We start from the raw sequence: 23922 nt of genomic DNA on the forward strand, positions 1-23922 counted from the left end.
TATACCATTTTTGTTTGCTGTAAGGCATGTAATGACTACATTATGCAATGATTAAGAATACACAACAAAACAATAGAGCACTTTTAAGTACAGCGCAGCTTGTTGATTGCTAGAGAAAAAAGAGCCATCCGCAGAATTCACTTCTTGTAATGAATAATAATAATAATAATAATAATAATAATAATAATAATAATAATAATAATAATAATAATAGAAACTAGCGTGGTTTAGTGTTAACAGTTCAATTTAAATTCGTACTTTTCCTGATTTCGTTGCTTAACAATACTTCATTAGAGGCTTATACGAGGGCCGTTTTTTCTTCAACCTCCGATAGGCTATAAATAAAAGACAAGTTCATCTAAAACAATAATTTTATTACCAAAAGATTAGTACAGTTACGGTTACTTTTCGACATAATCACCGAGGAGATTGAGACATTTGTCATATCTGTGGACAAGCTTTGCAATACCCTCTTCAAAAAAAGTTGCCGCCAATGAATTCAAGTAGTCCTTGACGTTGGTTTGAAGGTCGCCATTGGTTTGAAAGCGCTTCCCACCAAGCCACGTCTTCAGTCCAGGAAAAAGATGAAAGTCACAGGGTGCTAAGTCTGGACTGTGTGGCGGATGATGGAAAATGTCCCATCCAAATTGTTCGAGAAGCCGTTGAGTTGCTCCAGCAGTGTGTGGACGGGCATTGTCATGGATCAGAACAACTCCAGCGGTCAGCTTTCCTCTTCGTTTGTTCTGAATGGCTCTACGCAAACGTCGTAAAGTTTCACAATAAACAGCAGCAGTGATTGTGGTTCCGGGCTCCATAAACTCCACAACCAACACACCTTGTTGATCCCAAAACACAATAGCCATGGTCTTTCTGTTGTTGAAGGTTTTTTTGAATTTCTTTGGTTTGTTTGGTGAATTTGAATGCATCCATTGTTGTGATTGTCGTTTTGTTTCCGGTGTGTCGTATTGAATCCAGGTTTCATCCCCAGTCACGATTGATTTCCAAAAGTTGTCTCCTTCATCCTGATAACGCTCAAGGAACTCCAAAGCTGACGCCATTCGTCGAGTTTTGTGGCCGTCCGTCAACATTTTTGGGACCCAACTTGCACAAAGTTTTTTTGTAGCGTAACCGTTCAGTAACAATAGAGTACGAAACAGACCTTGAAACTTCTGGAAATTCCGTAGATAAAGCAGTAATGGTGAATCTGCGGTTTTCTTTAACCATTCTGTCAACTCGTTAAACCAGGTCATCTGAAACGACAGATTTGCGTCCTTGGCCCCCTTCATCATGCACATCATTACGTCCATCTTTAAAATTTCGACACCATTCACGCACAACACAATCACTCATGAAATTTTCCCCATACACTCGACTCATTCTCCGATGGATTTCTGCAGCACGATGGCCTTCAGCCTGTAGAAAACGAATAACACTTCGCAATTCACACTTGCCGGGAGCAACAATAATGGTAGCCATGTTTACGTGGCTGTAGCACAATGCCGACTGACTCCTGAATGTCAACAATGGCGGAGTGTGTAGTGCGAGAGCTGCGCAGTTGCCTACAGCGCATGTCCGCTTTCTGCTGCCCGCGTAGCGCCTGCGCGGAGGGATCGGAGGTTGAAAAAAAAAAACGGCCCTCGTATTTCAGGTACCATCGAAGAACTGCCGCCGATGCAGCCGTGTTATTTTAGTAATGCTAAGCTTCACGTTTCAATGGTGGCGGCGAGCTGTTGAATATTTTTGATTCAGACGGCTGATCACCTTCTGCCCTTAATTGGCTACCCAACCTGGAACGCCACACGTGTAACAATTGCCAGTGCCATCCTTTACCCATTGTCAATGAATGAATACGCGTATGCAGCAGCAACATCTATTCTCAGGCGACGAAGTGTAAAACTATATCCGCGTCGAGCAATACCGGTTCAGCGTCGTAACTTCAAATAAGAGTACATCTCGCGAAGCTCTAGTGAACCTATTGCTTTACTGCTCATCATATGAAGACCCGCATGCACGTCTTTCGAACTGATTCAAGGAAAGTAAATGACAGACACTCTTGTAGAACAGAAGATCCCGGGGCCCTGACTTATGCGGGAGACACATGGTGCGATTTTCCGTGCGATCGGTCGTACGACCATTCGCATCGGCTGCCGCACTCAACGGTTTCCCAACAGAATCCGCCGCATGCGGCGTCGGATCGCACGCCGCGCATGCGACCGACCGGCTGAATATTGTCGTGCGACTGCCGCGTCGGTCGGACGGCCGCAGCCAATGACAGCGCCGGTAGCGCGAACGTCACGGCCACGTCGTAGACCCGACGGGGCGGAGCCGGTAGCGAGCGCCTCGCCGCTTCGATCATGTCTGTTTTTTTTCTCCCTGGTCGAAACGAAGTCTTCTTTCGCCGCTGACGGCGGCACATAAGTAAGCTGCAATTTGTTTCTGACACGAAATAACTTATAGAATAAAGTGGCCTCAAAAGAGTGCATGTTATACAACGTCGTGCGATATAGTAAACGGACGCCGTCAGCGCAGCTGCGCCAGCAATCGTCTATACGAAGCGGCTCGCCTGACTGGCGTGTTTACTCATCGCTACCAACGGCACCGAGAAAACTAACCGTATTTTCACTTAAGAAAAACATAAAGGTTCAGGCATTGATTGTGCTGATGAATTTAGGCGCTTAATTACGAGCTGCGGACGCATCGGCATGGGCCCTCGGCCTCGGATAGACGGCCGGCGAGCTAGGCCTACACGGTCTCCCAGCGATCGCAAGCTCGCCTGGCATGCTCGTTCGCTTCTGTCGGCGCCAATGAAATCAAATGTGCTGCAATATAAGCGTAGGTTAACTGTGTACACGTTGTGCCGACTAACATAGACGCTTCGTTTTACGAGCTGCAAGCGATCGGCGATCGTGTCACAAGCGCCACCGGTGTCGGATTCGATGGCCGAGCGAGCTGTGCCTGCCGGCTCCACAGCCATCGGCGGCTGTCAAAGGAGCCGTTACTGCTAACGCGACCTTGTGGAAACACGTCTACAGTGCTTCCATAGGCGTGTTTATATTGTCATCGTTTGTTCCAAACAAGAGAGCTGTGCAAATACGTTTGCTTTCACTTTCTGTTCGAAGTTATGCAGCATTCCGAACTTCCACGCAGGGGCGCCGGTTCTGGGCGGAGCTAGCCGCCGCTCGGTCATTCGTACCATGTGTCCCGAATCGCCGCATGCGGCAAGTCGCACACGACGCGCCGTACGACTGATCGCACGGAAAATCGCGCCATGTGTCTCCCGCATTAGTGTGTCTGCAAGTGCTCAAGGTCATAAAATCGTTGCTGCGTTTCTTGAGGGAATATGACTGTAATAGGGAAAACTTAAGATAAAAGTGCAACGCCATAACTGTCTCTCCTACGAAGACAACCCTTGAGTTCCGCTAACTTATATGATCACGTGTGACGAAGTGAACGACGGACGCTTGTGCATACTCAGGCGTGCCTGGTCTAAACTGTTCTCTTATTCTTCTCGTATTTCCCTCCTCCTTCGCCAATGTTGGGTAGCCTGTTTAACGTCCTTGCATTTCTCGCACCACCTCCCTCTCTTTCTGTCTTTCTATCAGCCTGAACGACGGATTCCCCATGAATTCTTCGTAAACCGAAGTTCCGGCCTGTACACATCCGAATGCGAAATTGCAAGATCTTGCAAAATTATTGTAAAGCCGAGCACAGTGTGTTCGTTTCGAATAGCGAATGAAACGCGGTGACATTTTATTCATCACTCGATTATTTGCATACTTCTCGCTTTTTATTTCGTCCCAGAGCCATTTCGATTGCGTGTGAGGCAGTACAGGACAACTTACAGGTGAACTTTTGAGGACGTGAACGCTCTTCAACGGGCGCCTCAACCTTAGTATAGACGTGCTTCTGTACGACGCTCCAATTTGAATGCGACAGTCTCGCCCCGCTTGGGGCTCGAACCCTAAACTTCGCGCGACGCAGCAAAACACTGTGGCAGCAAAAACGACCATGGCTTGTGTCACGTGACCGCAATTGATTGTTTGCGCTCGGGACTTCTGACTCTTCTCCTCGACGAAGTTGAGCCGGTGTGCGTGTAGGAATCATATCTCGCTCACTGTTCCTGGGTTCCTTGCACTAGGCCTTGGTTGTAGAGGCTTTGGTCACGCAGTGAGCATAAAATATCATGATGATGATGATCATCATCATCATCATCATCATCATCATGATCTTCAATTACCTGTCTTGCGCCAGTTGACCAGACCTTACGCCTGCAAATTACGTAAATGCCGCCGAATCTCGCTTTTTTCTGCCGCCCTCGAGTGCTTCCATTAGCGCTCGTTCTACAACTCTAATAAACCATCGGTTAGTTTTTCCACGCCTTACATGGTCTGCACCAATTCCATCTCTTCCTGTTGGTCGCAACTAGTGTACTGCCTACACACCCAGATCAACACTGCCACTTTGCGGTCTCCCAAAGTTATGCTTATCATTTTCGATAGCTCGCTAAGGTTTCGATAGAGAAATGGAAAGACGTTCGCACTGTCTACTTCCGTGCTGCTTCCGACGAAGGAGTAGGGCTTCAGGTTCGTGTAATCAGGGTTTTGAATAGTGAGATCAAAGTTTATGTGAAGGTGCAGGAATTTTCTTCGCTCGCACCGCCAGGCTACTGACCGATCTTTGACGGCCGGGGTGCCAAAGTGACTGCATGTACGAGTACGCGCGTAGCTAAGTCTGTATTCTTTTCTTTTTGGCGCCTTAGAACAAGGTATAATAAGTCAATACCAATTTTACCAGCAAGAAGTTCTCTTAAGCCTTATTTCTGGTACAGTGGGCCCTTCTTTTGTGCTGTGTGTTGTTTTTTGGCGCCTTAAAAATAAGTATAACAAAAAATAGCAATGTGTAAACAAATTCTACTTTGAACTTAGGTGACAAACAACTAGCACATTTACATTAAAAATGAAGTATTTCACACGAATACACATTTATACACATTTCAATATTAGTTTTCATTCGCAGATGAAGAAAGAAAAAGGTATTTCACATACTTTCTTATTTCAAAATGATGGCAGTGGTTCTCACAGCTTTCCCGCTGAACTGGGACGTGAGGCAACACAGAAAGGAATGCGCAAGGGAACGCCATCGAAGTTATTTTTTTCCTCAAACTTTAGTGAAAGAGCTTACTTGAGCTTCTCTCTAAATCGCCTTTGAGAGATAGATGAGAGAAAGGCAGGAGAGGAAGGGCTGGGAGGTTAGCCAGACGAGCGTCCGGTCTGCTGCCCTACGCTGGGGGTAAGGGTAAGTCGTAGTCCGAAGCCAGAAGCGCTCGCAGCTGAGGAATCATCCATGTTTTCTGACTATCATTTTGCCGCGATCACTGAACAGCAACACTGATGGTGCAAGAATACTCTAGAGCCAGATTTTTCTCGACTATTTCTTTTTTGTAGGAAATAGTGGAGTTTTTTGTAGGAAATAGAGGGTTGGGCAATTCTGCCCCTCACTCCCCCCCCCCCCCCCCAGAAAAAATAACTGTATGCCGCACTCGAGGCTGTGACGCAATCCCTGGATTTCCTGGTTGAGCGTGGGCGTCATCCCTGACATCTATCGGAGGCGACAGCGTCTCCCTTTAGCCTTTTTTTTTCTCTCGTTGCACGGCCTTAATAGGTGGCTCGCAACACGCCATGCTTAAAGCCAAGCTTTTCTTTTTCTTCTGTGGCTCTCATGTAGAAGAAACTCGTTTTCTCGTTTACAAAAATAGGAAGGAAGCCCGAAACAAGACGAAGTCTTCAGCGAACTGTTTTGATGTTGTTCGTCTGGAACATTTATGAGTGAGCGAGAGCTCACCACAGTAACTTCTGTTCTGGAATAGCAACAAAACACACACACACAAAACGAGGGACAGAAAGAGATGCAGACGAACAAAAATTGCCGGTCATACACTTGGAGCCGCCGAGCGTGCCGATGCATTCATTACACATCCATCATCTTTGAGCGTGCAGCGTGTTTCCTCGGAGCTGTGACGTGCCGGGCTCGGACGAATTATACATGCGCGATTTCGACGCTGCCTTTATCTACAAAGATGCAGGAGCATAAGAAGCCTTCTTGAGAGCCCCGGCAACCACAGCCCTTTGAAACGAGCCTGCCGCTCACATGTGCGTAACGTGTGGGATACTGATCGAACGTCTTCTCTACCTGAGGCTTTAGTGTAGATAACTCGGGGGGCTTACCTTTTTTTTTTCCTTTGCCTATACGATTCACGCAGCGCCCAAAGCCACGTAGAGAGATTATGCACAGCAGCTGAGTCTGAATGATAGCCTTTCCCATATTTCTCGCTTCGATTTGTTGGCTTGTTTTTGTTTGTTTGCAGCTTTTCTTCCCTATCCGGCTGTGGAAGTTTACGATGAACGCTGGAGACGCGTCACTAACGGTCTAGATTGCCTTTTGGCGAGAGAGGTTGGTGGAAATCTTGTTTCAAAATGGGAAAGCTTGCTTACAGAAGTTCTGAAAGCATCGTGATATAGGCTTAACCTTTTCACCAAAAATATGAAAAAAAATAAAGAGAAACCAAGAAGAGTGAAATGAAAAACTGGAAGTGTTTCCCACAGGCGAATGACTTGGATTCGAAGGAGAGAGAGTAAAGTGAGAAAGCTGCCCACGCATTTTCTTTATTCCTCTGTTAGGGCGTACTATAACATATTTTGTGTTTTCTTTATATTATTTGAAGCCCTCGTTTCATATGTCACTGGTATTGAAAGAAATACTTTGAAGCGCATTGTGTCGTATCATGTTCGTCGGATGAACATGTTAGGCATGTAAGCGTGAATAACTTCAGTTAAATTGTTTTCGACTTGAGTCTAAACTCGACGTCATTGCTCACTTATGTTGTCTAACAACATTCGTAAAGATGAAGATAGCGTCTCTTACGACTACCCATGTTTATGCCCTGACAGTTATGATACCCAATGCTCAAGATATATATATATATATATATATATATATATGTATGTATAAACAGCGCCGTGGTAGGTGAACTGGTTAGAGCACCGCACGCGTAATGCGAAGACCGTTCCCCACCTGCGGCAAGTTGTTCTTTCATCCACTTTCATTTCCCTTATCATTTCTTTAATTCAATTAGAAAGTACAAGTAATTTCCCCTATGTTGTTCTAGGTGCCTTTGTTTGTTGGCTTCTTATGATATGATGAATAAAAAATAGGGCCCCTCGGTTAACCCCCTCTCTTCCCATTGGCACGCACGCACGCACGCACGCACGCACGCACGCACGCACACGCACGCATTGGCGGAGTTAGCCATATCGCAAGGATATATATAGTAACTTGGTAAGCAAAGACACCTAATGCGCCTCGTGATATGGCTACCTCCGTCAGTGCCATAAGAAAGAAGGTGGAATCTACCTAACAGCAACCCCCCCCCCCCCCCCCCCCCCGCGTCCGCCCCATAACGCTAAAGGAAACTCAAAACTGCTCACCGGGGGAATGATTTCGAGACCAATAAAAAATTCTGCCAGCTGTGGCGCTGCAACCCTTGACAAGCGCATGACTAAAACAATCTCTCTACGCAGTGCGCGAGTACGATTTACTCGAAAAGTCGAACAAACGGAAGAGACCCATCCAAACAGAATTCTGCAGTAATTTGTCAAGTGGAGGTAAATTCATAACATTTTTGAGCCAAAGTGCGGTATGGTAGCGCCGCAAATAGTATAAGAACACCGCCAAACAATGCATCGATAATTTTTTTCCCAGCTATCCTGCATTTCTGAAATAAAAAAAAAATGTAAAAATGCTATGCTTGCCAAAAACGTGTCAAAACAACGATCAGATCATGAGGCAAGCCGGAGTGGGGGATTCGGGAATAATTTTGGACCACTTTGGATTTTTTTATCAGAAATAAAATTGGAAAAAAGCAGCATGCGCTCCACAAAACAAAAGCTCCATAAGCCCCAAAAAGTGTTTGTTGATAAAGATGGTGATTCAAGATCTATCTATCTATCTATCTATCTATCTATCTATCTATCTATCTATCTATCTATCTATCTATCTATCTATCTATCTATCTATCTATCTATCTATCTATCTATCTATCTATCTATCTATCTATCTATCTATCTATCTATCTATCTATCTATCTATCTATCTATCTATCTATCTATCTATCTATCTATCTATCTATCTATCTATCTATCTATCTATCTATCTATCTAACTACTTACCTAACTAACTACTTACCTAACTAACTACTTACCTAACTAACTACTTACCTAACTAATTAGTCATCTACATAACTAACTAAATAGCCATCTACATAACTAACTACCTAACTACCTAATTTCCCATCTAAATAACTAACTACCTAACTACGCAGCTAACTAATTTGCCATCTACATAACTAACTACCTAACTACCCAGCTAACTAATTAGCCATCTACATAACTAACTACCAAACTACCAAGCTAACTAATTAGCCATCTACATAACTAACTACCTAACTACCCAGCTAACTAATTAGCCATCTACATAACTAACTATTTACTAAGTAATATCACCGGGAGGATTGCCGTACAGCTTTAATAGCATTCTTCGAATTTCTTTTTGTCTTTTCACCAGACACGCGAAAAGAAAATAATTCATTTACTTGCATATTTCCTGCGAATAAATAACAACCTACAGAGAATAAACATGTTTATCGCATAAATGAAGCTCTGGAGAGGCGTCCTCATTCCAGAATGCATTGAGTTCGAGCCACGTCCTAGGCCCTCGCAATCAGCCGTCGCTGACCCTCAAGGTCGGAGCTGGGCAAGGCTCTCACCCAAAGCTCGCTGATTTGACGAAGGTTCGTAGGATGTAATGGTGCCTGTCTGCAACCGCCTACTATGTGCCTCAGGGACCTGGGCTCTGCTTAGAAGCGTCATTGCTGAGAGAATTGTGCCGGGGCTATAAGGTGATCTCTGGTTGGGTGGCGGAATGTATTGTAGAGCTCGGAGGAATGACTCCTGCTCTCTAGGTAGTGATTTGTGTGGGGGAGTGCGTATTGCCGGCGGGTTAATTTGTAATGTGTGATGTCTTGGCACGAGACTATAGAAGGTGCATGCGCTCGGTTTCGGAGTCCTCGGCGTCGGCTCGGTGGCTCAAATGTCGACCCACGTGGTTTTGCGACCTCGTTGCCATGAATGCCGGGACGAGCTGGAGCCCCAATTTCATTATTGATCTCATTGGCGGCTTTTGATTGATGATTTTGAGCGTATCGACATGAATTCTGCTGCTAGCCAAGCTGCGATACGCCTGTTGAGAGTCGATCACTATGACTTCAACCTCGGTTTGAAAGGGCACGAGGCCGCTTCCTCGACTTGGAGGGGATTGTTTCGGGGTAGTGAAATGCTGCTCCGATGTCCTCTGTTGGCAATTACGGTGGCTGTTGTGGCTGCATGTCTAGGGTAAGATACCGCATCCGTGTAGGCTGTAGAGGGTTGACTCCCGTATTGCTGGCGTATGGCCCGGGCCCGGACCTCCCTTCGCTGTGAATGGTGCACTGGTTGCATGTTGCCATGTGTGGGAGTGGTACGGTGGTGTTGCTCCGGATGACGTGGAGTCTGAGGCTACAAATGGCTGAGTGGCGCAAAGTGCGCCAGGCGTAAGAGAGTGGACCTCCCCGCTTTCGTAACCGCCAACTTTGTTCGCTGGCTGGATAAATGTGCCTCCCCTATTGGAAAATCCTATTTAAATTCAAACTGGGTTATACAGGTTTAAACTGGTTCTAACAGGGACCTGTTCAGCAACAAACAGGTATAAACAGGACCAGTTTACACATGAACAGGTTTGAACGGGGTCCCGTTTGGCATGCAAACAGGTATAAACTGGACCAGTTTACACATGAACAGGTTTGAACGGGGTCCCGTTTGGCATGCAAACAGGTATAAACTGGACCAGTTTACACACGAACAGGTCTGAACGGGGTCCCGTTTGGCACGCAAAGAGGTATAAACAGGACCAGTTCACACACGAACAGGTCTGAACGGGGTCCCGTTTGGCATGCAAGCAGGTATAGGCATGACCAGTTCACGCAGAAATGGGTCTTAACAGGGGCCCTGTTTGCAACTAAACTAGCTTATACTGGACGCAGTGGCACCATATAGGGTCGCCTGTTTGTCACAAAAGCTGGTTTAATCTGAAGGTTTCTGGCAACTATACTGGATGGCATCATGCATACCAGTTTAATGCTTGAATATAACTGGGGAGGAGCTTTTTTATTGTTCGACATCCTGACAATTTAACCCCTAGTGCTAAATTGGGCCATTATCAAGCTCTGCAGAAATTGCGTGAATACCTCGGAACATTCACAGACCAAACTGCGATATGCTAGCTGCGAATTTCAAACCGATTCCCGGTCCTGCCCAGTTGAAAAAGACAACAGGAATTCCTGCTGCAAATACAGAAATTTCTGTTGTACGACAGAAGTTCCTAACGTTTCTGTAGCTGCGACAGACATTTCTGACGTTACGACAGCAATTCTGACGTCGCAACAGAAACATTCGGTCGCGACGGCCAAGAGTTCTGAAGTCGCAACAGAAGCACTTTCCGTCGCGGCCCTTTAAAATGTCAGCTTCGCATCGGTGGTGTACACTGTACTTTTCTCTTGCGCGGTATTCAATCGTGCTTCTCTGAAGCCGGCAATACTGATAGCACCGACACCGGTATTAAAGTCGACGTGGCCAATTGTTATAATTGTGCCGTGACGACGCGGCACCAGCAACGCGCTACCGGCCTCCTCAAAATCGGCCGCTGATCAAAATCATACCATCTGCGGGAATGGCTGCGTATCCGCTTTGTTTTATTTGGTAAGATGGGGCACACAGTCCTGTGGACTTACATTTGCGGTTACACTGACACATTAGTTAATTTCCCAGAAATATTGCACAAGCTTATGCGAAGCGGAAAAGAAGTTTTGGATTGTTCCACAAAGTTGCGTGAAAAGCTTTCTCGCTCGGGTCTCATTAATCTGGTACAGCGCTGCCGTGAGAAGCCAGTATACTGTCCGGATCAAGACTCACCCACGAGTGTTTATGTAGCTATTTTGCATTGAACGGACGAATTATATGCGAGCTCAAAACTGTAAAGAGCAAGAGACAACTGTCGAAATTAGCAGTAACAACCTGCAGTGTCCCCGGTCACCGTTGTCTATTTCTGAATTTCTTATTAAATATGGATATCGGTACAGCAAAATTGATGTTCTAGCATTCCACGATGTACCTGTCGATGGTAACAACACTTTCGCGCATATAGAGATGCGGCAGTTGACGCGGTGAAGTGAAAGCGCATCTTGGCTTTGAAAATGTAAATGTAAACAGCAACTCAGAAAAAGATTTATATTGGTGGCCTAGTCGAGGCGCGGGCGTGTTCGGCGTGGTGCGGTGGTAAGATGCTTGTCTCGGAATCGTGAGGTCCGCAGTTCAAATCCCGTGCGAAAGCTCTTTTTTTCTACTTTCATTTTTTTTGTATTAATAATTTTTCTTATCCTTAAAGAGGTGTCTGTCAATTTTTAATCAAATATATTGATCAGAAGCTACAGAATTTTCGACTACAAGACGTCACACAACAGAGAACAGAACGACAGTCACAACGTCCCAAAATACGACAGACTGAAAATTTCCTGTTGTGTTATTCAAGTGGGTGAGACGTCTATAAGGCGTATGCGCACATTGCCGTCCTCTTCATTAAAAGCAACGTTGCTGAAACACGTCGTACAAGACGCTGTACGACTCGCATAACATCGAAATACAACGCCGTCACCATCCATGAGATCACCGAAAGCACTTTCGGTGGCTGCCTACAGATGGCAGCACAGGTAGCGCCGGTAAAGTTACAGGTGATATTATTTTGCCGTCTTCTGCCTTAGCTACATGTGAGTGCGCGCTGCATTGACGCCGTCCGATGCAGCTGTTTAATCGTATGTACGCTGTGCCGAGAGTAATTGTGGTGCATTTTGTATTCATTGAGAATCACAAAACCCCTGGGACCGCGTAATGTAGCCCGCAGTATCCTTCGTGTGGTGCGCCGATGTCGAAGGTATGAGCCTTCGCCACTTTCTTTGTTCCGGGCTCACGAAAAGGATCTCCTCCTCTGGCACTCTCGCATCGTGTCACACTGTACGGAAGAATTTGGTGAAAATTGTGCTCTTACGTCCTGTAGTTGATCCGCAATTCAACAGTGTGTGCGCCGGAAGGACCGTTGGTGCAGTCGATGCCGCGGCACCTGTGACGCTAAAAGGAGCGTTTTCCGAGTACGCCTAGAAAGGTAAGTCCCGCGCTTGCGCGCATTCTTCCTGTCTATGGTTCGTGAAGTGTGCGTTCTTGTACGTATCGCAAGATCCGTACAACAACCGAATCCGAATGAGTAAAGCAGCAAGAATTATAAATGTGCTTTTCAAATGGTTGTTCTTCATGTCGCAGTGCACATTTAGCAAAAAGTTCCATGGAAATTGCCCTAAAACGTATTCATGTTACCAACAGCTCTATCTGTGGTTTATTTACTTTCACCTATGAAGCACGCTAGCGCGGGTGGTTCTTTTATCTAAATGGGCACAAAAATTCAAGCAAAGAAAGTTACTGCTTGTGTACATAATTTTTCATTGAGAAATGGTATAGGCATTTCCAGAAGTAGTACGTCGATGTGTCGTCTTCACAGCTAACAGCTGCGCGAGATAGCACCCGATTTCTTCGTCGACGCATGGCCAGATTTTCAGCTTGTATGGAAATTTGTCTGTTTATAGAGTGTCGTCAGATGACGTGTATTAGTGTCCTGTGTGTTTTCGTGTACTTGTAAAGGGTTCCGATCTTGCAGAGAAGCCGAAATTACAAAAGCAATGTTTCTTTTTAATGGTATGGTATGGTAAAACTTTATTATGTTTCTTTTTAATCGAAAAATCTTTCTCTTTTCTGTATTGTCTCTCCAGAAAAAGAGGTGGTCTGTTGAAATTTTGAGCGCATCGTCCTTTGGGAGCAGTGCTTTGTTGCGCCGCATAAACAAATTAGGTTTTGGAACGCTTTTCATGTCCTAAGGAATTTTTTGATAGTACAATTCACATTTCACGTTATACAGCTGTACGTTTGTGTGAACCTTTTCATAGTAGATTCATGTTTGCTACAGTTCGATTTACGTGTTATTTAACCGCCTGTGATGTTACGGTCAGATATTTGCACAACCAGTTGCAGCTTCATGTAACTGGTTGTATGAGACTTTTATCAAAATATGACGTGATCTTTTTATATCACAAGTTTGCAGTTTCAGCAGAGATTACAATAAATTAAGCATTTATTATTGTTTAGGGATGGCAAGATTTTGTGAACCAGAGGCACCTCCAGATATGCACCTGCGGCACTTCTGCAGCCTCAACAGCACGGCAAAGTACCTGATGTGCATACTGTGACAAGGTGTGTGCAAAGCAGTTGCTGCCACGTACACGAGCGTCAGATTTTGTTGGTATCATCCATGTTTGGAAACTCTCCTGAATTTTCCGTGGGTTTACAAATGTGGGCTCATTTTACAATTTTATGGATGTCACTTTAGAAAGACAATGAAGTTGTGTTGGTTAAGATATTTTAAAGCTGTTGAGAGATTAAGGGCATGACATTGTTAAAATGCACGTAAAAATTAATTGTAATGGTACTTGTAATGGTTTATTATTAGCGATGCAATATCTCTAACGAGAACATCAGAGGGGCACTTGCTTTAGGGAAGTTTGGTCAGATAAATTCATGAAGCAGCGTAAAGTGGCAGCAGCATACACGCTGTAAAAGCTCTGTAATCTAAAGAAAAAACAAAGTTGTCAGTTACTGGTTTCAAGTTCACTGCTGCTTTTTGTGCTGCACGACAAGGTAAATAATGGTTGATAATGTGTGTGTGACGTAATAGTTCTGCGCAAACACACGAGGTGGAGAGAAGTTTTTATTAAAGTGAAAATCAGACATCGTAGCATTTGCTACAAAGGAAACCCGTATGTGTTCCTCAAAAGGAAAGCTGCACAGTTGAAGAAAAATTCGTCCTGGTCCGGGACTCGAACCCGGGACTACCACCTTTCCGAGGCAGCCACTGTACCATCTGAGATAACCAGGTGGCTAGCACATGACAGGGCGAAGTCGAATTAGTTGACAACACGAAGCAAAGGCAAGGGTTTGACGTAATATTTTTTTCCCCTTTATTAATTACCTCTCTACACCTTGCGCGTTTCCGCAGAACTATTACGTCACACCCTTGCCTTTGCTTCATGTTGTCGACAAATTCGAATTCGCCCGGCCATCTGCTAGCCGCCTGGTTATCTTAGATTGTAAAGCGGCTGTCCCGGAAAGACGTAGGTCCCGGGTTTGAGTCCCGGACCTGCACGGTTTCTTTTTTTCAACTATGAGGCTTTCCTTTCGAGGAATCCGTACGGGTTTCTTTTGTAGCAATTGCTACGAGTGGGTGGATGTGCGATTTTCCCTTTATTAATAATGTGTGTGTGTATGCAACAATGGGGGTGCTGAGAGCAAGCTTTAAAATAATGTGTTATGTCCCCAACAAAGAATTTAGTGTCTGCAGCATTTTTACAAAATATTATGTTCACAGGTTGGCAGGTATGACATAATGTACAACAATAATGTACAACACTTTTGCTGTAGATGTCATATTCATAACGTCCCTTTTCTGTCTACTTGAATCGTATATTTAGAATTTCGCCCACCTTCAGTTTGATCAAGGTTCATAGGTAGCCCCCTCTGAAATAAATATAATTAGGAGCTATTGTAGATAAGCATGATATACCTACTCACTGTATTGTGACATATATTTTTAGGGACTGTGTTGTGAGGCATGCATATCCTTTTACCTGTATGTCTTGCAGCAGGTTGCCCGACAATAGCATAAATGCTCTGCCCACCTTTATTATTATGCTTTCATGTAGACATCGAACATCTGTGCCCACATAGACTCCATGTTCTTAATTACATTTTTCTAAGTATTCACTGTTGTGCATTACATTATTGTGTTACATTACTGTGCATTACATGTTTTCTTTGTTTTATTTTGGAGGGGCTATTCATTTCTATAATAGTACAGAGAATAGGACTTCAAAACAAAAAACCACGAAAGGTGGCTTAAAAGTGTATGATGCTTGGAATTCTACATTCCATCCCCTAAAGCGCTACCAGTAGTAAAACATTCCTAATTGTCTTTTTTATAAGCTAGCTGCCAGATACATAGTCCCATTATGAGAGTATGTTATTTTTTTTCTTTGGTCTGACTTGTTTTGTTGAATGTTCTCCTTGTTAGTTCAGAATTTGTTTTCTTGCCACCTCATGCAATACTCCAACTGGAGACTATGAGCTATGTGTACAATAAGTAAGTAAATTCCTAAAGCATGCAACAAACCATGCAGCATAGCATTTAAATGTTGCCAGTTTATAATGCTTCTCGAGTGCAGCGCAGCATGGAGCTTGAGGCTGATCTCTTCAGATATAAAAAAAAATGCAGGTTATGAAAATATTGTCCTACAAACTGCTGGTTACGCATGTCAGTCAGCCTGTTGCAGTGGTCACAAGTGAGAATGTAACCAAAAGCTGGGCGTGCTCGGCCATTTTGCATATGGCACAGGATAAAGCTTCGCCTCTGCTATTGCTTCTCTTATAATAATGGCCTCCGAGTATACATGCCGAGTTATGCTTCTGGGGACACTTATTAGTTAACCTTATCAGGTAATACCATTAGCCTTATGGGTGCTATAATGTTGCAGTGCCTGCAGGATGGCCAGCATTACAATACACATTAAAATTATTGTACAAGTCATGCAATGGTATCGAGATTGGCCCACCAAGTGACACCCTTTACTTACAGTATACCTGGGATCAGCCCAGCTCACTCAGTCAGGGAGACATCCATGCATAAGGGGAGGGGTGTAGCAAATAGAGGGCGTTCGATTAATCTTTCTCACATAGATAGCTCATACATATAATGTTTCTTAAATTGGATGCTTTGTTGCTCAAAATGAAGTTACTTATGTGCATAATGTCAGCAATGCGATCCTATTTATGCCTACCGAAAGTTGCTGTGTTCACTGCCACTTTTTATATTGTTTCGCTTGTTATTCTAAGCTCACTTGTTTTATAGCTGCTATAGGTGTGGCTGGACCTGGAGAAGAAGTGTAAGCAGACCATGCTATGTTGCTGATCTCCACATCCAAGTTGGTCCCGTGACAGTTGGGCGCCATTGTGCCTTGCTTCATTGACAAGGTGATATAATATGGTGAGCTTGTACTTCAATATCGGTATTGAAAATTATGTTAAGGAAAAAGACAAGGATTGGTCTTTATGATAGATTTACTCATGTTCTTTCTTTAAGGTGTTCTTTTGACACTGTTCTGCATGGACATATTTTTAGAGAATTATAACAGTCCTTTATTGTAAAGTGCCACGGCGCTAGTTTATGCGTTAAACTAGCACTCTTTCACCAAAAAAAGCCGTATTTAGCACAAAATTCACAAGGAATGAAAGGAGGCAACAGGACAGAGTGCTACTAACAGTTCAGTATTATAGCTCGCACAGTAATATTGTGCAAAAGGTGAAAGGGGGAGAATAGATCTGAATACATATTGTTCGCACAGAAACGAAAAGGATGCATCACATGGTGAGTGTGACATTTGTTTTACAATGATAAGAAGCAGTCTCACTGTCTAGTAATTCTCTGCATGGGGAGCTAGTGCTAGGTTCCTCGTCATACATATAAGAAAAGTTTCAGATATCTCTCCAGCGCTTTTGTCTTTTTATTTTGTCACGATCAAGCAGCTTTTAAACATAGGTGCATGTGCACCGAGAGTAGTGCACTACTACTGCTAACTGACCCACACATCAAGTTTGCTTGGTCACGCTGCCAGTCATTTATACATTTGCCGGTTTATCCGATGTAGCCTCTACTGCACGAAATAGTATGTGATAGACACTGCACCTGTGTACTGTACAGTGCTCACGGAATGAAACGCGTCAATTTAGGGCTAACTAATGCCCAGACTTTCGTTTGTACCGGCTGCAGTTCGTGTCACATCGACGTAACTTTGGTGTGTAGACTTAGAGCGGAGTCAGAGTCACCTTTAGTGACCAGATTCATAGTGACATGACATGGTACTCTCGAGTTCTCTGCACATATGCTGGGTTCTACGAAATACTCGCTGTCGCGTTTCATTCCGTGAGCACTGTACGTGCTTTCTTACATTATTTTTTTCAGAGATAGTGATGCAGGCCTTTTCATTATTTACATGCCTACACAACAAACGAAGCATTATCTGTGCTTAGAAAGAATTGTAGGAAAATCCAGCATGAGGCAACTGTTCTCAGCACGAAACAAACTTGATTCGTTGGTTTTCGTTCATTATTGCGATCACACTAAGGCAGACAAGCTTGTAGGCTGTGCTTCTGCAATTTTTACAGCACACTGACAGCACTGGTGTGGGCCTCATCTGTGGGCTGACTGATGGCACCTTCTACGGCGCAGACCACTTGTGTTGGGCGAGGCACCAATGTTGATGTTTGTTCCCTTGTGCAAAACAGCAGTCCTAGGTTTAGAGTAGTTGTAGGAAGACAAGGTAAACATAACTTCCATGGCTTGAGTGGGCTCATTTCTCTTGGGGCATCTAGCTTTTTTTCTTGCAACTGTGCAGAGGTGCTTCCCTAGAGTCAGCGGGAAAATGTCATAGAGTTGTGCATTCAGGAACTCCTTAACAATGATCTGCCGTAGTTAGGGCCTTGCGAAAATGCACTGTCTGCCAAGTGGTAGAAGGTGCATTATTCAGCCACAGATTTCCTGTTGGCATGATTGCACTCGTGCTGTCAGTAATTTCTTGGCTTGCCGAATTATCTTGAGGCCCCACGCTGATGATGCTACCGATGTCTTCGTGTGCAGATTTTCAGGATGAGGTTTTTTGCTTTGCAAATGTTGTTGAAAGGTAGGTGGTGCTTACAGGTAGCTATTCTAAATATTAGTGAAATGAATTGGCCCATCTTGCTTCGTCAAACATCGTCATGCCGACATCAGTTGCACAAACAAAAAACCTGGCCTACTTGCAGCGTCGTGCACGAAGAAACAAACAAATCAGCTGCTGGATTGTCTTGGCATCGCATACTAAGCTGAGACCGGAACTGCTGTAGCTACAAACCAGGCAGAAACGATGATGATGAGCAGGGATTTGTAGTAGCGCCACTTCGTGGGGCACCAAGGAGGCTTCGTTCAAAACAAAAATGGCGTTCAGCAAGTAGAACCATGCCACGGTGAGAGTCGGTGCATGGTGCTCTCGATCAAGTTGGCTCAAGGAGTGTCCGAAAAATCAGACGAGAGGTTGCAAGGCGTCCTAATTTTCGGAAGTTGTTATATATTATGGTCCATGGGGAGAATGGCGGTGCCGTGAAGCAGACCGAGTAATCATGTCCGGAAAATCAGTCGGCGACTGTACCTATACCTATGTGTCTATGTACACCTAGGTACAACAGTGTTTGCTATGATCTGTGCCAGAATTGCTGTTGCCCGTAGATGCCCAACATGTCGGGTGTCAAATTGTAAAATAGCTTGCAAAAGTGATCTACGGAAAAATACCGCTTCTGCTATATTTCGCTTTTGCAAGATATTTAGCGGCTGCTGGCACCTACCTTAAAAGGCTTTATATGGTCTTCGCATGGCCAGGGCCTTCTACTTTTGTGAGTTTACTTATCTCGAAATTTACCCCGGTTTTTATAACTTCAAGTTGGCGGGATCCCTAGTCTCCTTTAACATGTACCCAATAGACCTTACATAGGGGTTTTGGCATTTCTCTGCCATCTAAATGCAGCCATTGTGGCTGGGATTCAATCCCATGCCCTCTGCCTGAGCAGCGCAATGTCAAAGCCAGTACACTACGGTATTTTGCTGGCAGACGGGTTTAGTTTCTGAATAATTTATTATCTCAACCTGTCGGTGTTGTTTTTAAAGGTATTTCATGTTTGTATTCTGTTGCTTCAATACTAGTAATTATTGTTAATCAAACGATGTGTCCATCTTTTTCCTATAAGACTTGCTTCAATCTCCTGCTAATTATGACAGCTTATTCTCCCACAGTAATCCATGTTCCCTTGAAACATAGGCAGTGCATGAAACCACATATTTTTCAATAAGATGTATTCGTTATCTTCTATGACCGGAATGCTGAACCTTTCTTATTTGTGAGAACATAGGCAAATTTGCCTATGTGCTAACCTGTTGCATGAGTCAAGATAAATTATTGGCTTTACTTTTTCAGGTGCCCTGCTCGCTCGCACCCAAGCAACCCACTCCAGCGGTCTTCTCTCAGCAGACTGGATGCATCGAAATACCATTAGATGGTCCAATAAACAGTGCTTGAGACATTTATGACATGCTTTTATTTAGGCCGGAGGACTTCAGGCTTAATGAAAGCTCAAGTGGGTGTACAGAAATACCTACGTAAAGTATACTTGTCTTTTTCACTTACAAGTACATGCCAATACTTTGCCTGACATTTTTCACCCCAAAATTACACTTTACTGTGGATTTGTGTACAAACCATTACAGCAAGAAGCACTGCATTAAGAAGAGTACAAGTAATCGAACATATACTAAACTAGCAAGAATTACATTTGCATACTTGTAGTATAAATATGAAAAGGAGGTACAATCTTCTTCAGGGTGCATTTTCTTGTAGGTCATACATAGAGAACGTACTCGTGGGTCATACAAAACTTGTTCATAATGTATCACATCAGTGTTGGTAGTGCTAATCAATTTATGCCGAAAATTGTGTTCATCTTCGTATCAAGCAATGTACCAGGCAAACCTACATATGAAAGTGGCTTCTTGTTGCGAACCTAATGCAGATCTACTTCTCTTCAATGCTGATCGCAAATACACAAGTGCACAAAATATGTGTAAAGAGTAAATTATATTAAGCAACATCAATCCATTCTGAAAGGACCTGGTATGAATGTAGCAAAAAATAGGTCTGAACAGGGGCAAACAGGTCTGGGTTAGATAGGACGGGATTAAACGGGTCAGGATTAAACAGGATTTAAACGGGTCAGGATTAAACAGGATTTAAACGGGTCAGGTTTAAACAGGATTTAAACGGGTCAGGTTTAAACAGGAACAAACGGGATTTAAACAGGTCAGGACTGAACAGGATCAAACGGGGTCCCGTTCCATAACCCTATTTGATGAAACCCGTTTGAAAACAAATAGGATTTTCTAGTAGGGTCGATCAGCTCCTCGGCTTTGTTGAGCACTCCTAGTCGTAGCAGGAGTTTTGTCGACGTACCAATCGGCAAGCCCATCACCCGCTTAAGTGCCTCTCTGATCACTGCGTTGACTTTCTTGAATTGCGTCGCGCTGAGTAGTGCGTGCGGAATAGCATAAGCTATTCGTGACACGACGAAGGCTTGGACAAGCCGAAACATGCCCGCCCGCCTGCCTTACGGTGATTGACTTCATTACAAGTAAACGAGGAACAACGTGTGAGGTTCTTAATTCCCTCCCGTTTCTCCCTTCTCTTGAGATTCGCGCGAAAGTTGCGCAAGGGGAACGACGCGCGAACAACAGCGACGCGCACGCAAATTGCACGCGCGCTCACAGCACGTGCTGGTCGGCGCACTGCTCTGAATGAGCGAAAACCGCGAGACAATGCGCGCGCGCCCTCCACGACTAGCGGGAAATGAGGAAGAGGACAGAGGCCAACAGCGCGAGTCTCGCATCCCGAAGAGCGGCGGGAGGAGTGGGCGGAGCGAGCGCCGCTGCGCTGGCCGAAGGCCCCGCCGGCAGGCCTTTTCACGAAGGCGACCACGGTGACGGCCGGGGCCGCCGCTTCGTATCCCGGCCGGCCGACGCCTGCGCATGCTCGGTGCCCCAACGAACCAAAAAGGAAGTGCAGGAGGAAACAGGGAAGAGCCGGAAGGGGAGGAAGGTGGCTGCCCTACCCAGGAGGCAGCTGCGGTGTGCTAGCGAGCGACTAGCGCCGCTCTTTTAATGCATTGATTTCTGCTTCAGAAATGTGACATTCGTGCCTTCAGTTTATCGCAAGTGCCGGCTAAAGCGCCGTCTCTCAGAAGCGAGGAGGGCCATTGCTTTGCGCTTTTGGGTGAGTTGAAATGCGGAAAACGCTTTTGATTATCGGCGCGAGATGTCGCGGGTAGCGGCGAGCTCCAGCGGGCGCGGAGCACCGCCGGCGGCCGGTAGCGGCCCCACCGAGCGCTCGCGGTTCTGGGGCGCAGCGGCAGCAGGCGCATGGCGTCGGCGGCGGGGTATAAAACGGCGCCGTCCGGCAAGGCCCGACCCGGTGCCAGTGCGCGGTCGGGCGGCAGGGCCGCCGTGACCCCGTCCTCGGACGTCGGCGCCGGACTGCCGGGATGAATAGCGCGGCGGTCATCGGGCGCCAGCTACGCCAACAGAACACGGGTCGCGCGGGAGCCGCCGGCGGTTCGTCTCTCACGGCTGCCTCGGCGCGCGCTCGCGCCCCGTCGCACTGCAACCTGATCCCGGCGCAGTCTCAGCAGCTCCAGCAGCAGCAGCACCAGCACGCTCAACAGCAGCAAGCGCACGGTGCCTCGGGCGCCGGAGCCTCGTCCCAGGAGAACAAGGACGAGCAAGGCACCCGGTGGACATGGAGCTGCGTGTGGGAGGCATGCAAGGCACTCTCGGGGGGCATCTTTCTACTGGCCTTGGGCACGGCCATGTGCGTGGTGGGCTTTTTCGCCGAAGATTTGGCCACGTCGCCCGTGCCACGCCAAGGCAACGCCTCGGCCCCGGCGGCGGCCGCCTCCTCGCCGTCGACCACGTCCGACGGCGCCGCGACCGCCGATGAGTCGCAGGCGGCCACGACGCTTGTGGTGGATCGCAACCGCGAGTACCACCTGCACAACCTGTCGTTCGCGGGCCCCGCCATCATGGGCCTGGGCGGCATCTTCATCGTGGCCGCGTGCGTGCTCACCTTCGAGGCCAAGGAGCGGCCCCACCACCAGCGGGTCGTGCCCGTGGACGAGAAGAGGCCCTCCGCCGCAGAGGTACTCATCCCGGTGCTGGCCAAGACGCCCCAAGGCACTCACCTCACCGTGCCGGCCGTGTGGACCACGAATGCGGCCGGAGCCAGCGACGACCCGGGGGGGCCCTCGGAGCCGCCCCGGACGCTCGTGCTCCCGAAGAAGAACTCGGTCACCACGACCACGACTACGGCCACGACCACGACCACGTCGTCGCGCAGCAGCGCGGCGCCACCGACCAGGAACAGCGGCCGAGGCAAGAGGGGCAGCGTGGCCGGCAGCAGCGGAAGCAGTTCCATCATCGCCGCTGCCTACGCGGCCAGCAGGGCGGGGACGAAGACGGCCCGGACGTCGCTTTCGTCTACCACGACGTTCCTGCTGAGCCCGCGCTACGAAGAGCAGTTCCTGCCGTCGCCCGCGGACCTGCAGATCCAGGACCCGGACGGCTGTGACACGCCGGCCGACGAGTCGCTCGCCTCGGTCAGCATCGAACTGTACGCGCGGCGGTACACGAGGATGCCGTCGACCTCCTCCTCGCCGCGCCACTTCGCGTCCGTCGAGAGCGACGGTCTCTCGGACTCTGACGACGACGACGCGGTGACGTCCGGCGGCTACGCGCCCGCGGGGGCCTTCGAAGACCAGGTGGTTCCGTTGCTGGGACGGTGCAGCCCGCAGGACTTGGTGTATTTGCCGCCCCCACCGTCGTCCCGGTCCTCGCACCACCGGGACGGCGGGGGTTCCAAGAGGTTCCCGCTCCTGCGGCAGTCGGCGTCCAACGCCGACGGCTGCAGTCGGGGCCTGAACGGCCGGGCTTCCGCCGACGAGATGGTGCCCAGCTAGGAGCGCGCTACTAACTTTCTCCGCCCCCGAAAGGACCCGGTCTTCGGCCGCCTCGGCCGGGTGTGTTTTTCAGCCGTTTCGTAAGAGTGAGCTACCCCTCCGCCGCCCCCGTCTCTAGACCGAGTGACACAAGCTTCGTCGATCATGCTCGATTGTTTTTGTTTTTCCTGTTCTGTTCTCCGAGAAAGCACTCAACTCCTCTCCGTTTCCGAGAGGATCCGTCTGCAAAGAAATCCGGTGCCCGTCCTCTGCTGTGTGATGTCCTGCTACAGGAACGCCTCCAGGCAACGAGGACGCACGCGAAGAGGTCAGTTGCTTTCTTTTGCAAGCGGCTTGTAGCTGTTCTGAAATGGTGTCTGTACCGTGTCCTTCGCGCCAGTATGAATCGAAGGTTTACTCGTGAGAACGACAACGTGTGAAGTTCTGACAGTCGAAAGATTTCCACCGGGAATTCATAACTCTAACGCGCTTGTCTACGAGAGTGAGCCATGACCTGGCTGGAGCCATGTATTTACTCAGACTTGCATATCATATGATCGTTCTTTGCAGTCGACATGAATTGGGCGGGCGTTTCTTGGCAGTTGGCTGTGGTTTGCGACTGCTCACATGAAATCTGCGAATTTCATTGAGAGAGAATAAGGAGTCGTGGAATAGTCAGTAGTAAAGTGCGTACAGTCGAAAGCAGGAGGCACAGATTGATGATGCTCCGACAGGAAGCTAACAGATAAGCAAGGACCATTCTTTGATGGGAACTCAAGCATTGTTGCACAAGGGCAGCAGTATGCGAATCTACGGCTTAGCGTTACCCCCACCTTCCTTGCAGTACGTCGTGAGAGACAAGAGAAAATACTTTGACCCTAAGAGGCATTTCATTACGGCATCCAAGATAAGGTCCAAATGAAGCTGGACAGTTGGTCGCCGGTGAGCTGAACGAAGAGCTAAGACTACAGCAGCAAAGATTGGAACTTAGATAGGCTACGTAAATGTCCTGGGAAAAACTCGAGTAAACCGAAGTCAACTTACTAAAAGGTAGAACATATTG

The 23922-nt window shown here is 46.8% G+C and overlaps 1 protein-coding gene and 1 long non-coding RNA gene across 5 annotated transcripts in view; both read left to right on the forward strand.

The window, feature by feature from the left end:
* Positions 1–23922, forward strand: part of LOC135896516 (mucin-19-like) — a 379214-nt gene that overhangs the window by 64738 nt on the left and 290554 nt on the right. For 2 of the 4 annotated variants that reach the window (XM_065424945.1, XM_070540182.1), the window contains exon 1: positions 21306–23187. The exons of the other annotated variants lie outside the window; for them this stretch is intronic. In XM_065424945.1, the coding sequence (XP_065281017.1) occupies positions 21411–22880 (1470 nt within the window). In that variant the 5' untranslated portion in view covers positions 21306–21410 and the 3' untranslated portion in view covers positions 22881–23187. Of the gene's footprint in view, positions 1–21305; positions 23188–23922 lie in introns of those variants that run through there. 4 annotated transcript variants of the gene reach the window in all.
* Positions 11890–19576, forward strand: LOC135896483 (uncharacterized). The gene is made up of 4 exons (XR_010562714.2): positions 11890–12303; positions 13335–13439; positions 16147–16281; positions 19298–19576. It is a non-coding gene; the product is annotated as an uncharacterized lncRNA (long non-coding RNA).

This window comes from Dermacentor albipictus, chromosome 6 (assembly GCF_038994185.2).
Source record: "Dermacentor albipictus isolate Rhodes 1998 colony chromosome 6, USDA_Dalb.pri_finalv2, whole genome shotgun sequence".
Classification (NCBI taxonomy): domain Eukaryota; kingdom Metazoa; phylum Arthropoda; class Arachnida; order Ixodida; family Ixodidae; genus Dermacentor; species Dermacentor albipictus.